The sequence below is a fragment of the Electrona antarctica genome, assembly GCF_951216825.1.
Source record: "Electrona antarctica genome assembly, chromosome: 14".
NCBI lineage: Eukaryota > Metazoa > Chordata > Actinopteri > Myctophiformes > Myctophidae > Electrona > Electrona antarctica.
The window spans coordinates 25,909,102-25,924,545 of record NC_136795.1 but is presented as its reverse complement, the minus strand read 5'-3'; the positions used below and the strand labels follow the sequence as shown (position 1 = coordinate 25,924,545).

At 42.6% G+C, this 15,444-nt stretch overlaps 1 protein-coding gene across 1 annotated transcript; it reads right to left on the bottom strand.

Moving 5' to 3' along the window:
• Positions 1-5,297: 5,297 nt before the first annotated feature.
• Positions 5,298-13,311, bottom strand: rdh8a (retinol dehydrogenase 8a). Its single transcript, XM_079520491.1, has 6 exons — positions 12,954-13,311; positions 10,212-10,373; positions 7,714-7,893; positions 6,901-6,994; positions 6,387-6,570; positions 5,298-6,227 (listed from the first exon to the last, which is right to left on the bottom strand). The coding sequence occupies exons 1-6, from the start codon at positions 13,189-13,191 to the stop codon at positions 6,000-6,002; spliced, it is 1,086 nt and encodes a 361-aa protein (XP_079376617.1). The 5' UTR covers positions 13,192-13,311; the 3' UTR covers positions 5,298-5,999.
• Between the last annotated feature and the right edge of the window lie 2,133 nt (positions 13,312-15,444).

Sequence of the window (15,444 nt, the reverse complement as noted above, 5' to 3'; positions counted from 1 at the left end):
CATCCCTCATTCTCCCAAATACAGACCCCCTCCACGGCCGTCCCCACGGCCCACTACACCCTCGGCCCTGGGCCTTCAGCGTCGTCCCAGATCGGGCCGGTATATGCCCCTTAAACATTCAGGATGCACAGACTCCTCCCCCAATCCTCTTGGATGAACCCCCCCCCCCTACAAACGCACACACACACAAACACACACACACACACACACACACACACACACACACACACACTCGCGCACACACACGCACGCACACACGCACGCATGCACACACATGCACACGCACATACACACACACACACACAATTTGATTGTGATTGACAGGGTCTTTGTCCCATTGTACGGAGCTGTCGCCTCTGATGAAGACACATACGCAGTGCTTCATAGCTGTGCTCAAGAATTTACGCTGCTCTCAAACCGCTACAGGTCTGCATACCAGTTGAACACAGAAGGAAAAACGTCCATTTGTGACTCTGAGAGGGGACAAATGTAACCAAAGGGACCCTATTAATATGAATTCACTCTGATTAGCGCCTCCACGCCACGCTGGAGCTTGATGAGTGAAGTCAGACAGGGCAGGAGGGTAGGAGAGGGATAAGTGCAGAGAGGGCATACCCTGGACACAGACCAGCCCTCTCTCTCTCTCTCTCTTTGAGGACCAGGGGGTCCTGGACTGAGGAGGACAGCTGGAGAGGGAGTCTCTGGGGTGCGCAATGTGTCTGAGGAGACCGTCATTAACACGGCTCACCCCTCCTCAGAGATGGGAACCAGGTCACATTCTCTCACACGGCACAAAGCAGGGCGGTGTGTGTGTGTGTGTGTGTGTGTGTGTGTGTGTGTGTGTGTGTGTGTGTGTGTGTGTGTGAGAGAGAGAGAGAGTGAGAGAGAGAAGGGTGGGGGTCCAGGGGTGGGGGCTGAATTGGGGACCAGGCCATAACCTCTTTATATATCTATCATGCACTGTAGGGGTTGCTGGCACAACTTTGCCTACTTCCAAGGTGCATGGGGACGGGAAAAAGTCTAAAGAGGTCAAAATGCCGCCAATGCTTGTAGCGTATACAACAACTTTATTGTTAGACCCTAACAATAAATGTGTTCTATATGCTACAAGCATTGCCAGAGCTTTGACCTCTTTAGATTCTTCAGCAGACCTCTAGCTTGGTACATAGACAACATGCATACAAAAACACACTTTCACGCATTCTCAGAATTAATTGATGCGTACTGCTCAAACATAAATACAGGCAAACAAATCTGAAGGCCTTATCTGTAGAGTCTACAGATATGGCCTGTAGACTGTGTGTGAGCCAGAGTTTATTTTAAATTTACAGCACATATATTCCACAGTAGTATCCACACACACACACACACACACACACACACACACACACACACACACACACACACACACACACACACACACACACACACACACACACACACACAAACACACGCACACACACGCGCGCACGCACACACACACCCGCGCACACACACACACACACACACACACATCTATATATTCCAAAATGCAGCGTTCCAAAAATCTTGTTAGCTGTAAAACACTATCATTATTCAAGCCAGAATGACCAGAAGTGTTTAAAAATACGGTATACAAAATGTCCCACATTAAATTAATACATTACTACCGTCTTTCTGATTTGTTGGATCCCATAAAATAAATATGTTAGGGGAAAACATAGACTCTAAAGTTTCCTGCACACCTGTGTGTGTGTGTGTGTGTGTGTGTGTGTGTGTGTGTGTGTGTGTGCGTGCGTGCGTGCGTGCACGCGTGCGTGCGTGCATGTGTGTATGTTTGATTGATTGAAGTATTTATTGCGACTGCAGGTCGCATTTACTATGAAAACTTGCATTTCCCGTCAGTCCGTCAATCACCCCACACCTCATATGGTCACGCATCGTGACATCACGTCGAGTTACCCACGTCTCCATAATAGATAAGAGACGTGGGTAACTAGGCATGACCATAATTTATGGTCACGCATCGTGACATTACTTCTCCATATATGGTCACGCATCGTGACATTGCTTCTCCATATATGGTCACGCATCGTGACATCACGTCTCCATATATGATCCCGTATATGTCAGTCTGACATCATCTAACCCTCTACACTCAAGACACGCTATATATGGCCATGAACCCTGGCCATACCTGTTTTCATTCTGCATTTTTTGGTCAAAGTTGATCCCATGCCAAAACGACAGCACTCGCCCAGCAGTCTGCCGTCACCCAAGCGGATGCGTGCACACGCCGATCTGCCCCAGCAGCGCAACCTCCACACTCGTCGCCGCCGTCTGGCCAGGGAACGCCAGTGGCGCCACCGCCAGAGTCTCACGGAGGACGCCATCGCGAGCCGGCGCAGCCTGAACAGAGAGCAGCATTGGCACCACCACCAGAGTGCCAGTCTCATGATAACCAGTGTGGTTGCCGAGACGCAAGTCACACTTGCAAATGAACCACACAACACATGGATCTCCATATATGGAGCTGACTATCATCACCTGGATCTCCATATATGAAGATCACGACACTGACATGAGTGACCTCATCAAACCAAATGAGGATAACTCAATACAAAAACTGTTACTGTGGTTTTTCTGTTTTTCTTTGATTTATTTTATTGTCTCTGTTTTTGTTATGTATTTTTGTTTTCTTGCATTCACATTTATGTTTGATTTATGTTTCATTGTTCGTGTTTCATTTTTTGAAATAAAACAAAGTTAAAAAAAAAAAAAAACTGTTACTGTGGACGACACCATGATAAAGCATTACACTTGTTTACAACAGGGTCCACCATTTTCAATTCATCAGAACATTTAGAGACGTACAAATATACACTTGATATTAAAAACATCACACCTGTGTGAAGTGAGGGGAGCTCTTATCATCGTGCATCATCATGATGAAAAATAGACACTGCCTATTTGCCACTTGACACTATGACGTAAAATTCTCCATTCATTATCAATGGGAATTTAATGTTTGTTTAAGACGAAGTTTGTGGACGGTAACCGAAAGCTGGATGTCAAAAAACAGGAAATCATCATATAAGGAGGTAAAAAACGTATACTTGGCCTGGGCCGTGGCTCAGCGGTCCAGGCACCTTGGCCGGTAGCCCGAGTCTGGCAGTGTGCCACGGGCTCGACTCCCGATCCCGACGGCCCTTACTGCATGTCACTCCCCCATTTCCTGTCAGCCTACTGTCTGTCTCTCTATAAAATATATAAAATAAAGGCGAAAGCCGCAAAAAAAAACATAAAAGAAAAAAGAACGTATACAGTTAGAGGTTTTGAAGGAGTCAAGGGATCCACATGTCTTGGTAGGGCGTTCCACATTTTGGTGGCATAGGAGTGAAATTAATTTGGTCCCTTGTTTGTGCCTAATCTGGGTTGCACATGGTTTGTTGAACTCCCTCTGGTGGTGTGTGTGTGTGTGTGTGTGTGTGTGTGTGTGTGTGTGTGTGTGTGTGTGTGTGTGTGTGTGTGTGTGACAGTGTGTGAGAGAGAACGTGTCTGTCCATATAGGCTAGAAAAGCCAAAGGGATGGCATTTTACTGCCTAAATACAATCAAATATAGCAAGCTATTTGGTAAACAATATATCAGGCCGGGTATTCTCCTCAAAATACTATGTCATGTCATGGCCAATGGCCATGCTATGTCATAATGTAAGACAAATTCCATCACAAATACAAACGATAGGCTACTGTCTCACACTGCGCTGTGGTGAAGTTCTGGGTGAAGTCACAATGAACCACTGCTCCCTGCTGGTGCGTTATGGATATTGCAGATAGAGAGTACTATAGCCTAATAGGTAGAGCACGAGCATGGCAAACATTTTTCAAGTTTCAACATAAAGATACGGTACATTAAAAAAAATGTATTGAATGAAAGAATTTTGCCGTTGTGATTAGTAGGGCCATCCAGGTACGTGTGGGTGAATATTCACAATTCAGTCACATCATGATGCAGTCAGTCAAGAATCACCATATTCTCCATCCTACAACAGACCTTTCTTTCCAAGGTCACACAACACAACACAACTCAACACTTCCTGTCCACCCTGGCATAAACCATGGCGGGCCATGGCTATATTTATTATTGTATTATTCCCTGGCACCAGCAAACACCTCCTCAGACATACAACAACCTAGGCCTATAGCATTATTAATCAATGTAGCCTACCGGTAATAATGTATTGCTTGATAGGCTTCCTGCATGCATGCATTTGTGCGTGGTGTGCTAGACAGTGCAGCCTGGCCCTACTTAACAGCTACATATTTAACATTACATGCTAGCTAGTAGTAATAAGACCACATTTTCATTAGGCCAACCAAAAAGTATACCATTCATTCAGTGTCAACAGGGCATGGAAAGAGAATAAGAGACCCATGCGTACCTGCTTTGGTGTCTTGTAACCCGCTCGCGTCACCATGCAGGCTTTCCCCCTCGGAGGAAAGTCTTGTAGCCCTTTTGGCACAATGATGCATCATGCATGCATGACCTGTGCATGACCGTCACGTCCGGCACCTTCGAGTGTGAGCCTGTCACTGTCAACAACCTGGCTTTGGCTGCTAGTGCTACGCATTCTAGAGGGTATGCACTGCATATGCATAAAGTGAGTGGCAAAGTGAGTTTAACGTAGTTTAATGCAATCAGAATATCAGATATGACTTTTCTGTTTGGATGTAGGCTTATCTGGGCTGTCAAGTCTATATCAAGCCAGAAAGTAGGTTCAGTTCAGAACCAATTCTTAGTCCATGAGCCAAAGCTCCAAAATTGGAACGTTAATTAAGAGTGGGCAAAACCTAGCTCTGACCCATAGCCCTAATGCTGGGCAGAATCATAGAAGCATTAGGGCTATGGACCAGAGCTAGGCAAAACCATATATTAAATTGTTTATTGTTTATATATAAGTATATATAAGTAAGTTACCCCTAGTAGTTTTTCATATTTTGTAATACAATAAATCATTGTCTTCGTAATCAACTGGTGGTCAACCTCAAACAAATTACAACAGAAACACTTTTAAGTAGCATGTGACGTGTCAAACTAGGGTGTTTTCATGATTCTGTATACATTGCAAGCATTTGTTTTGCACAAAAAACAATCCTTGGCCCAAATGTGATAAATCGAAATAAAATAAAACTATCTAAATTTCTGCCTGTTGCTTATGAGTGTAGGTTGTATTAATACCGAAAGATATATTTCATCAAGCAATAGCCTACTTTAAAGACAACACACACATATATCTCTCAGAGAAAACCAGATAGTTTTTCTTTATTTCTACATTTCTTTTTACATTAAAATGAGACATACCATATCTTAGTACCTCATAAACATTTAAGAACCACAAACAAAACATTCAACTTAACAAATTATGCAGAAATATGATTCAACAGCAGATATGACCATGATAACAATGCTAAGTTTACATGAAATCAAGAGCACAGCACAATTAAGGCAGTTATATTCTTATTTGACTATGTCATATTATGTTTTACCTCCTACAAAGCCTGAGTGTTTAGTTCAGTATGAGCTGTATGGTTTGTTAATGATCCTGTTTTATTTTGTAACTGAGTTTTCTTTTGTGCTTTGTTGTTTCTGTCCACAGGACTAATCATTTTCTCTGTGCAGTCATTGTCTCTGTAAAGACACATTTAACCACTTACATTTGGCTACATCCATATAGGTATATGGCTGATTAAAGCCCTCAGCTCTATTATGATTTGTAATTCTGTGTGTTTGTGCGTGCATGTGTGTGTTTGCATGAGGTCAGTCAGTATACAACATGTCTATGACAAATTTGTGCAATTGTGCATGTTGTGTGGAAGAGCTTATCGTGGTAGCGTCTTTGAACTACGAGGCCCCTCCAGCCTCTCTGATACCAGCTCCAGTCCTGGTTAGCCCGCAACCCCAGCCACAGGATTTTGGAGTGCAGGCAGGTGGGAGAGCCGAAACTGCCCTCACCCCTCCTCAGTTGGGGGAGATGGTGCGTCTGCGCAGGCAGCTACATGTGAGGCACTTAAGGATGCTCATGGTGATGTGCATGAGAGGACCAAAGTTGAAGAGCAGGTTATAGAACGTGTTGACCGACAGGCCGCCCGTCTCGTCAGCGTACTTTAAGGCCACGATGGGAGTGTACAGGCTGTTGGTTAGGTTTCTAAAGCGAGGGTTACTTGATTCAATAACCTTCTTAGTGCACTAGAGGAATAACAAGCACAAAAAACAAAAACAAAACATGAATTTTAATTAGATTTGTGCTAGGTCTGCTAATTACATATGCATACTGACTGGGCAGACTTTAGCACAATTTATACGTCGTTGTAGGACCAAGTGCGAGTTCAGAATGTGTTCACTCACCTTGGCTATGTCCTCTGGTGTTTGACCCAAGGCTTCAAAAATATCTATGGAGGATGGCAGGTAAACATCTTTAAAATAGCGAACTGTATCTGCGTCTGCGCCTGGATACTCCATCTTAGCCACGTCTTCCATCATCTTGGTCTCAAACTCAGTGTGCACTGGACCAGGTTCAATCATAGACAACCTATAGGGAAAGTGAGAGTATAGTATTGCCTACTTTATGTCTACAAGGCCTGGTAAGCCATGCCGGTCACGTGTATTCCAAGCGCTGGGTAGGCTTTTTGCAGAAACCATAAAGTGGAAGAGCCAATCGGCGTCTGCACTCAGGGCCCTATGATTGACAGACGCTGATTGGTTTAGCTGCAAAACGCCCACCCATCGCTTGCACCAGTCTGCAGAAGACACATGATAATGTGAATTCACGTGACCGGCATGGTTTACCAGGCTAGCGAGGAACCACATGATAATGGCTAAAAGGGCGAGAGAATTGTGTGATGGACGATGTACAATGTACCGAATATTAAACTTCATCAGTTGTACGGCCATGCTTTCACAAAATCCCTCCATGGCAAACTTAGAGGCAGTGTAGACATCATTGAATATGACACCTATACCCAGAACACACAGAGAAACATGGATGTCACAGCCCTATCTCATCAAACAGAGTATTCAGCCATTAACTGGACTACATCTTCAATTACTCACATTACATTATTGGCAGTTACTGTTAGCATTACTAGTTGAAATTCCATACAAATGTGACAGAGGAAATGTAAGGGACAATACTAGCCTTTTTTAAATATGGGTTTAAATGGTTTTATGTTTCGGTATTGAGATCTAGGCTATAGAGGCCTATATGATTATTATTTAGGTCTGAGGCCTCTCAAGATATATTTTAAACACCTAATCACACAAAACTTTGCACATTTCGAAATGCTGTTCTGATGTTGGTGGTGTTCTCACTTTGATTTCGTCATTTAAATCCATTCCAAGTTCCAACATAATCCATAATAAATCACATATGTATGTACACACACACACGTGGCTGAGGGGGATTAAGTTATGGCATAATGGAACGATATTACAAAATAACAGAGAACAGCAACTTCAGAATAACATTTTGATTAAATGTGGCTGACTAAAATAATCTTTTTGTGAATTATTGACAAGCAACGAGAAATTTAAATCTAATACTGCCCTGCTAAACCTAATCTGTTATTGTGTGGTACTGTAGGCACCACAACAAACATAGTTAGTAGTTAGTTAGTTACTGTCCTCCACCACCAGTGCTGTACTCTACTGTATCATTCCTGTTCCCATTTCAAACCTTGAAGGCCCATGACGCTGCTCATGACCACGATATGTCCTGAACGCTTCTTCTTCATGTCCGGCATAACCTCCTTGATCATGCGCACCACACCAAAGAAGTTTGTCTCAAACACCCTCTTCATCTCTTCTATGCTGATGCTCTCGACAGGCCCCAGCAAGCCAACTCCAGCATTGTTGACTGACGCACACATGTGCGCACACGCACACACGCACACACACACACACACACACACACACACACACACACACACACACACACACACACGTGAAATGTGAAACCTATTGTTGTTGCATTACTGCAATAAGTCTCTTTGCTCATGAATGGTAAAGCTAATCATACAATGTCAGAGTTCAATTGGATTTCTGAGATTATGTAAAAGATTTTGAAATGCCTTTGCTAATGGCATTAGATGGCTCTGCCGCCTGCCACCAGGTGTCAGTATATGACCAACGCCAACAGAGAGTTGTGATGTAACCAAAGCTCCAGTCTGTGGCAAACAACTCTTGTGTAATTACATACTAGAGGCGAAATAGAGTTAGGATGGAGTGGGGGGCGGGGAAGCAGTATAGGTACCAGGACATCTATGAATAGATGTTAGGGTTGAAACAATGGTCATCTCTTCATTGGATATCAGGGTGAGGTAATATACTGAAAATGGACTTTCTCTTTCCACCTCTTATTCTCACTTAAATCTTTATCACATGCAGAGTGCAGACTGAGCTGCTTTTGAAATGCCACAACCAGACACAACAGAAAGGCCATAGTCATTCAAAGCCAGACAATAGGCAAACTAAGCAAGTTTAGTTCTGCAATGTTCCACTCACAATGTAAATCTGTGGGTAGAATGTCATCCAAATTTGAGAAAAATACAAGCTGAAACAATGGCCATCCGTTCATTTGGTACAGTGAAAGCTGCCTTTTGTTGCCCCCTAAATCCCTGTCACAAGGAAATACTGTACATGCAAACATGCTTTTATACCCCCCATACATGCACACGCACACAGAACATACACATGCACATTGATGTACACAGAAGGCAGGTCAATTAAATTGACATGCTAATTAAATTAATCGCTGACTTCACTGTGTTTCTGTCCTTATTAACTACTTGGGGACCACGCAAGTCCGGACAATCCAAGTCAGGAATGATGCAAGTTGGGAATGCTCATTTCTGTGTCTGTCTGTCCATTTTAAGCTCATATATGGGGTTCCGTGTAAGGCATGCCCAAATATGGACAGCAAGCAAAAAATATTTTCAAGGTAGGATAGGATACACCAGCAGCAGAATCGCATTGGACCATTATTAACCTTCCTGTAACTCACAGACCCTTATGGGCTAATTTGGTTTGCTGAGAATAGCCGGTCTATCAAACTCAACACCTTGTGAGCTTGTAGGTCAGGTATTTTCGACAAATCTTTGCCCCAAATAGGGACACTAGGGTTCATGTGGTTTGATTGATTGAATACTTGATTGATTGAATACTACTATTCAATCAATTCAGAGCAGTTCGTAGAGGTTTGACGCGTAAAAACAGTACAAAACAGAAACAGACATGTGACAACATAGCATAGGACAACATGATTGATAAAAAGGATACGAAATTAAAAGAGTAGTATGGTATGATGCTTCACTTTGTACTGTACTTGGTTGGCTACTCTTTTATTTTCGTATCCTTTTTATCAATTGCACAGATGTGCTCATGCTATGTTGTCACATGTCTGTTGCTGTTTTGTACTGTTTTTACGTTTCAAACCTCTACGAACTGCTGTAAACCAAATTGCCCTCTGGGACATTAATAAAGAACTTGAACTTGAACTTATTAACAGTTTGTAAAAAATACAGATACAGTTACACAATAATGCTAAAAGGATAACAAAAAGCCCTGAGGGCTTGTTTCCATTGTGGTCCTATGTATTCAATTCATCAAGACATAAAGACATACAATACTGTACAATAAATCATCAATACTAGGAGCAGAACAAACAGTGGGTGGTAATTTTGTTTCAAATTGCAGGTGCTCTTTTATGGCGGTTTTGAAGGAGGGTAGGGAGTTGCACTTGTTGATGGCATTCCACATTTTGGTGGCATAATAGTAGAATGAATTCATCCCCTTGTTTGTGCCGAATCTTAGTTTGTTTTGTCTGTAGTTTTGATTTTTTTGCCTAGTGCCTATGAGTACCGTGCTAGAGTACTGTGAGGTGCATGCATCAGTCAAAATGACATTTGGAGGAGTGCTCCAGGTAGAAACCAACGAGGAGGTCCTGCCCACAGATTATTTTTTGGTTGACTTTCTTGAATACTTTTGTTTCTACCAGAAAGGTTATCTAAAATATAACGTAGATAGGAAATCTCTTCTTTCCATGTGATAACATTTGAACAGTTAATTTTGAACCCAAAAAGAATAGATTCCATTTGACCTATAGGCGACGGCGTAATGATTGTTTATTTATCAACTAATTTAAGGGCAGACATCAGACGTGATGTTCACACTCACTAAGGATATCAATGTGACGGTCTTTCACACTGTTGATGCACTGCTTCACTGACTCGTCACTGCACACATCCAGGGGAAACAGTGTCAGCGTCTTCTCATACGTGTCACCTGCTGCCTCCACTAGCTTGTCCTTCTTCTTCAGATCCCGCATGGTGGCGATTACTGGCAGAGAGAGAGAGAGAGAGAGAGAGAGAGAGAGAGAGAGAGAGAGAGACAGACAGACAGACAGACAGACAGACAGACAGACAGACAGACAGACAGACAGACAGACAGACAGACAGACAGACAGACAGACAGACAGACAGACAGACAGACAGACAGACAGACAGACAGAATTACACTTCCTAGAATTAACCAGTAGTACACAGATATATGCCATGTTTTACTTACCACACCGTCTGCTTGTTTTCATTTCATTGATATTATGTTGTTGTTGTTTTATTTTGTACTATGTCATAATTGTAATTGTGCTTTGGCAACGCTTGTCAAATGTCATGCCAATAAAGCAAGAGAGAGAGAGAGAGAGAAGAGAGAGAGTACACTGAAACACATTGACAAAACCAGCTCATTAGAGTGGAGGTTAGGGTTCAATCGCTGTTCAAGTCATACCAAAAACTGGAAATATGGTACCCAATGCCTCCCTGCTTGGCACTCGGTATCAAGGATTGGATTGGTGGTAACATACTAGCATCTGGTCTGAACTGCCTCACGTCACGATAAGGAACAGCTCCTGCGTCCTGACCAATGGGCCATATAGCACAGGATATAGCACACGATAAGGAACAGCTCCTGCGTCCTGACCAATGGGCCATATAGCACAGGAACTGTTGGCTCCCAAGTCTTACAGTAAGACAGTATGACGTCTGGTCTGGTGTAGTGTATATAGTAACTTTAACACATCTTAACCCCCCTGACTCACTGATGATTAAGGAAACAGGCAGATGAGTTGCACTGAATCTATCATGCATCAGAACTCTGTCACATGCACAAACGCACATGCATGCAAGCAAGCAGCACACAAATCTCTAAATGACTGCGCCAGATAGTTTGTAGAACGTAAGTGAACCTTGTACGCTTGGCAACATTAACCTACATACAGGGAAAAACATATTAACCACAGCTGCAAGTTTTTATCAGCAGGTTGTTGACAAGACGATACTATACCTTCCACGTTAACTGTCGGGTTCATTGTCCACACCCTGTGCTAATGTTTTGTCTTATCTAATGGAGGCCAAAGGTACAGGGTTATTACCATTACATGTTGGCCATCAGTGGTGTAAACAACTACACTATAAATTCCAGAGTGTTATGTTAACTCTGATAGTCTGTGTCCATAACGAAATGGACCTGTGAATCTCCTTTTAGTTACATTTGTACACTCTCAGAGTTACAAATTAATAACAATGAGAATTTTATTTTGTCGTTAATCAGACATAACCCTGTGTCCACCTGTTGTCCTTATGAGTTGAATCCACGTTCAACTGATTCTTTTCATAACATAGGGCGCAAAACAATCTAGAGACTGCTTTAAGAGAGATGACATGGTATGTGACACAACTTGTTCTATCAAGCTGGTGCAATCAAATTAACTATGTGCTGTGCATTAATAAGATCTTAATGATTAGAGAACAGGGTGTCCATGAAGCTTCAAGGAGATTTATGTACTAGGAGAGACTTGAACAAGAGGTCCATTGTTCTCGTTCCTGCAGGAATTATTCTTGGGCAGCTTAAACATTCTTGAATGAACCACATTGCCTTGCATGTGCTGCATTTTGGGGGTTTCTCTGAAGTTGGCACACAATGCCACTGCCTGCTAATTATTACTCTGGAGTCTGGACAATAGCACTATTTAATCAGTATTTTTCTTTTTAATTTCTCCATGAAGTGGTTTCTCCATGAAGTGGTTGAGTAGGCTAGAGCAGATCTATACCATAGCATAGAGTTATAATATCCATACAGACTCGACTTTGCTGACGTTCTTCCTGGAAAACTGGTCAGAGTTCACCCATTCTGTGCTATTCAACTCAAACCGCTGGGAGCAGTTAATCGCTTTTGTTGTTCATCTATTTCACGGTAATGAATCCCCAGACCCCAGTTGCCCCAAAGAAAGACAAAAAAATAAACGTAACCCAAGACTGACATTAATGACGGGATGTCTGTGGCTTGGAAAAGACGCACAAACGAACAATGTCACACTTGACAGACCCAAATCCCGTTGAGCCCCGATGAAGACTTCAAACAGCCCTTGGTTTTAGAGTGAACCCTCTCTTGTACAGGTCTCAAACTTTGTGCCTCTTTCAACACTCGCTCCAGTGAGGGAACTATAGGCGCATTAGACACGGCACTAAACCGGAGCAGCAGTCTACAATTCTGTGCAATAAAGGGGTCTTTGTACTTGAGAAGTCACTTGAAAGAGAACTTGCAGCCTCTTTTATGATCCCCGCCTGGCAAGCGGCATCCTTGCGGAGCCGTAGCCTACCCTGGTCCTGGAGTGGAAACTCAACTGCGCTTTCACGTTGAATCAAGAAAGACTGAATCTGCACAAAAGGGTAGATTCGATAACTATGTGTGCAATAGACAAAACACATATTTGCGGTGAGCTGCCTACTTTTGTATTATAGACTTTTAAAACAAAATAGCTTGGATGAAGCACAAGCCACAGAATAAAATGCTTGTACCATAACGAAATTAGCAAATAAACAATATAGGCTATATTTAGATTTAGTAGAAAATCATATTTACCATGGTAGCGCTTCTTTTCATCTTTGGCCAGCGTGACGGCGATTCGTAACCCGATGCCGGAGGAACAACCGGTGATCAGCACAACTTTTTGTTCACTGTTCGCCATGATTCGTCTAGATTGGCCGTGGGGTTTAGGGCAGGCTACTACTGGTCCTCGGCTCCGGATAGTTGCTGCTGACGGAGCCGCCGAGCCGGACTTTAAAAACTGAAGCGGATCATGCAATACAGCAGCGGCCATGTGAGCGTATAATTCAGTCACATGTCCGCTTTTGTAAAAGACGTGGCATTTCGTAAACACGGTCGCTAGCAGACTTGCACCCTGATAAGTGCCGCCTGCCCTGAAAATTAAGTTAATTCCTTAGCGTGTGTGTGTGTGTGTGTGTGTGTGTGTGTGCGTGCGTGCGCGTGTGTGAGTTTGTGACTGTGTGCGCGCGCGTGCGCTCCAGTCCATGTGCCCCCGTGCGTGTGGATGAATGATTGATTGATTGATTGATTGATTACTTTATTAGCAGTTTGCAGGAAAAAACGCACAGGGAAGTAATTAAATGACCAGTGCTTGGCTGTTATGCATATACATGGTTCTGTACGCCGTCAGTGCACATTTGCGTGAAACTTGATTGTTTGATAGAAAGTCCAGACAATAAAATCATTCCTTCTAAAGTCCTTCTGTTATGGCACAAGTATGAACTATGAACCAAGCAAATCTGCACCATTAAAAGTCACTGTTTACTAGGCTACAAGCTCGTCATGTCACTCTAGCAAAGTGATTGATCTGTGTCTCTCCTAGGGTCTGGCATATTTTGCTGGCGGCGTAGGCCTACGTCCTACAGTCCTACGGTCTGCTAATATAAAAGAGGATTTTAAATTTAAACCCAAGCAAGGCTACAACTAGGGCCGGCTACTGCAACATACCAGTCTACAGCCTACTACAACGTTAAGACTTAAGAGTACTATTATTTAATAATAATAATCATAATTACAAAGGATAAGGGCCTATTTAGCTCTAAAGGTATGTAAAAGAGACAGTATGTCCTTCAGCTTCAGAAGTTCTCGACCAGAACTCCTGATTTTCTTCTTCACAATATTGTCAAACGTTTGATTTGAGACTCACGTAGTAGCCTAGTATTGTAGCCGAATATACACTGCATTCTACTGCCATCTGGTGACTTTTGGAGATCAGTACACTATTTAATTGTCTGCATTATTCTGTGTTGTTACACCATGAGATGTATCCATTTTTATATTATTTATATTTAGTTATAAGTTCATTTTAAACTGGATACATGAGATGTATCCATGTTTTATATTATTTATATTTACTTGCGCAAGCGTGCAAGTCATGTTTTCGGCCAGGTGCGATGTTTGGGGCCAGCACACGTTATGACGTCATATGCTGGCCCCAAGCTGACCGTGCAGGTGTGTTTTTGTCATGCTACGAAGCATATGTCCCATGATGTGATGAAGATATGTACTAATGTCCCTTAGAATGCACGTGATATGATGTCATACGGACATACGGAAGCTGACCGTGCAGGTATGTTTTCCGTGAATCGTGATTTAGATTATGTACCAATGCCAGGGTATAATTGGTTGACGATAATGATACGTTTCAGTGTCAATTGACCCAGGCGATTACATTATACCACCAACCACTCAGAAAAGTAAATATACATACATATATACATGTACACATATATGGACACATGAGCATAATGACGTGTTAAATATATGTACCAGTGCCAGGGTATAGTTGACGGTGACGTAACGATGACGTGTTCCAGTGTGACGTCAAACAAGCTTATAAGTAATTACCATCATCATTTTTCAACACTAGTGCGTGCTCTGCTTGCACACTAGTAGGCCATTTACTTGTGTGCAACAAGCAAGTAGGCACTCGACAGAGTGCAGTTCTAGTTAGTTATAAGTTCATTTTAAACTGGAGGCTTCAGTTTTGTATTGACTTTGTGATGAACAAAGACAGCCTGTTGTGAGCCTACTTTTAGATGCTGTAAATGTCTTGGTGCCCCAGATAAGATCTCACACCAGACCAGATTAGTGTCCCTACCTAGGTCTGATGAACAGGTCATAGTACGCTAGTACAGGAAACAGCATAGGCTACATGCAAGCTGGGCCTGCTATAGTCAATATTGTATTCGTTATTCTTGGCAACATTAGCCTGCTGTATACAGATGTCATGCTTCTGAATTGTGATTATTGGCAAATCAAATAATAAAATAAACTAACTAACTAAAAAAATTATGTGATCGTTAAACTTAGCAATTTGGCAGTTTTTGCTCCTTTGCCCTCATTTCCTCACCAGTAGTGTTACAAGGGTGAATAGCCAGAACTGTGTACTGTACTGTACTGTACTGTACTGTACTGTACTGTACTGTACTGTACTGTACTGTACTGTACTGTACTGTACTGTACTGTACTGTACTACCCCTCTCCTCATCCATCAGGCTAATAGGCCTAAAGTAACAGTACAATT

Excerpts from the sequence above, each read along its gene's own strand:
- rdh8a (XM_079520491.1), bottom strand. The coding sequence starts at position 13,191 with ATGGCCGCTGCTGTATTGCATGATCCGCTTCAGTTTTTAAAGTCCGGC. Across the intron at positions 10,374-12,953 it reads TGAAAAGAAGCGCTACCATG|TAATCGCCACCATGCGGGAT; the intron begins GTAAATATGATT and ends TCTCTCTGCCAG. Across the intron at positions 6,995-7,713 it reads CAGCGTCATGGGCCTTCAAG|GTGTCATATTCAATGATGTC; the intron begins GTTTGAAATGGG and ends TTCTGGGTATAG.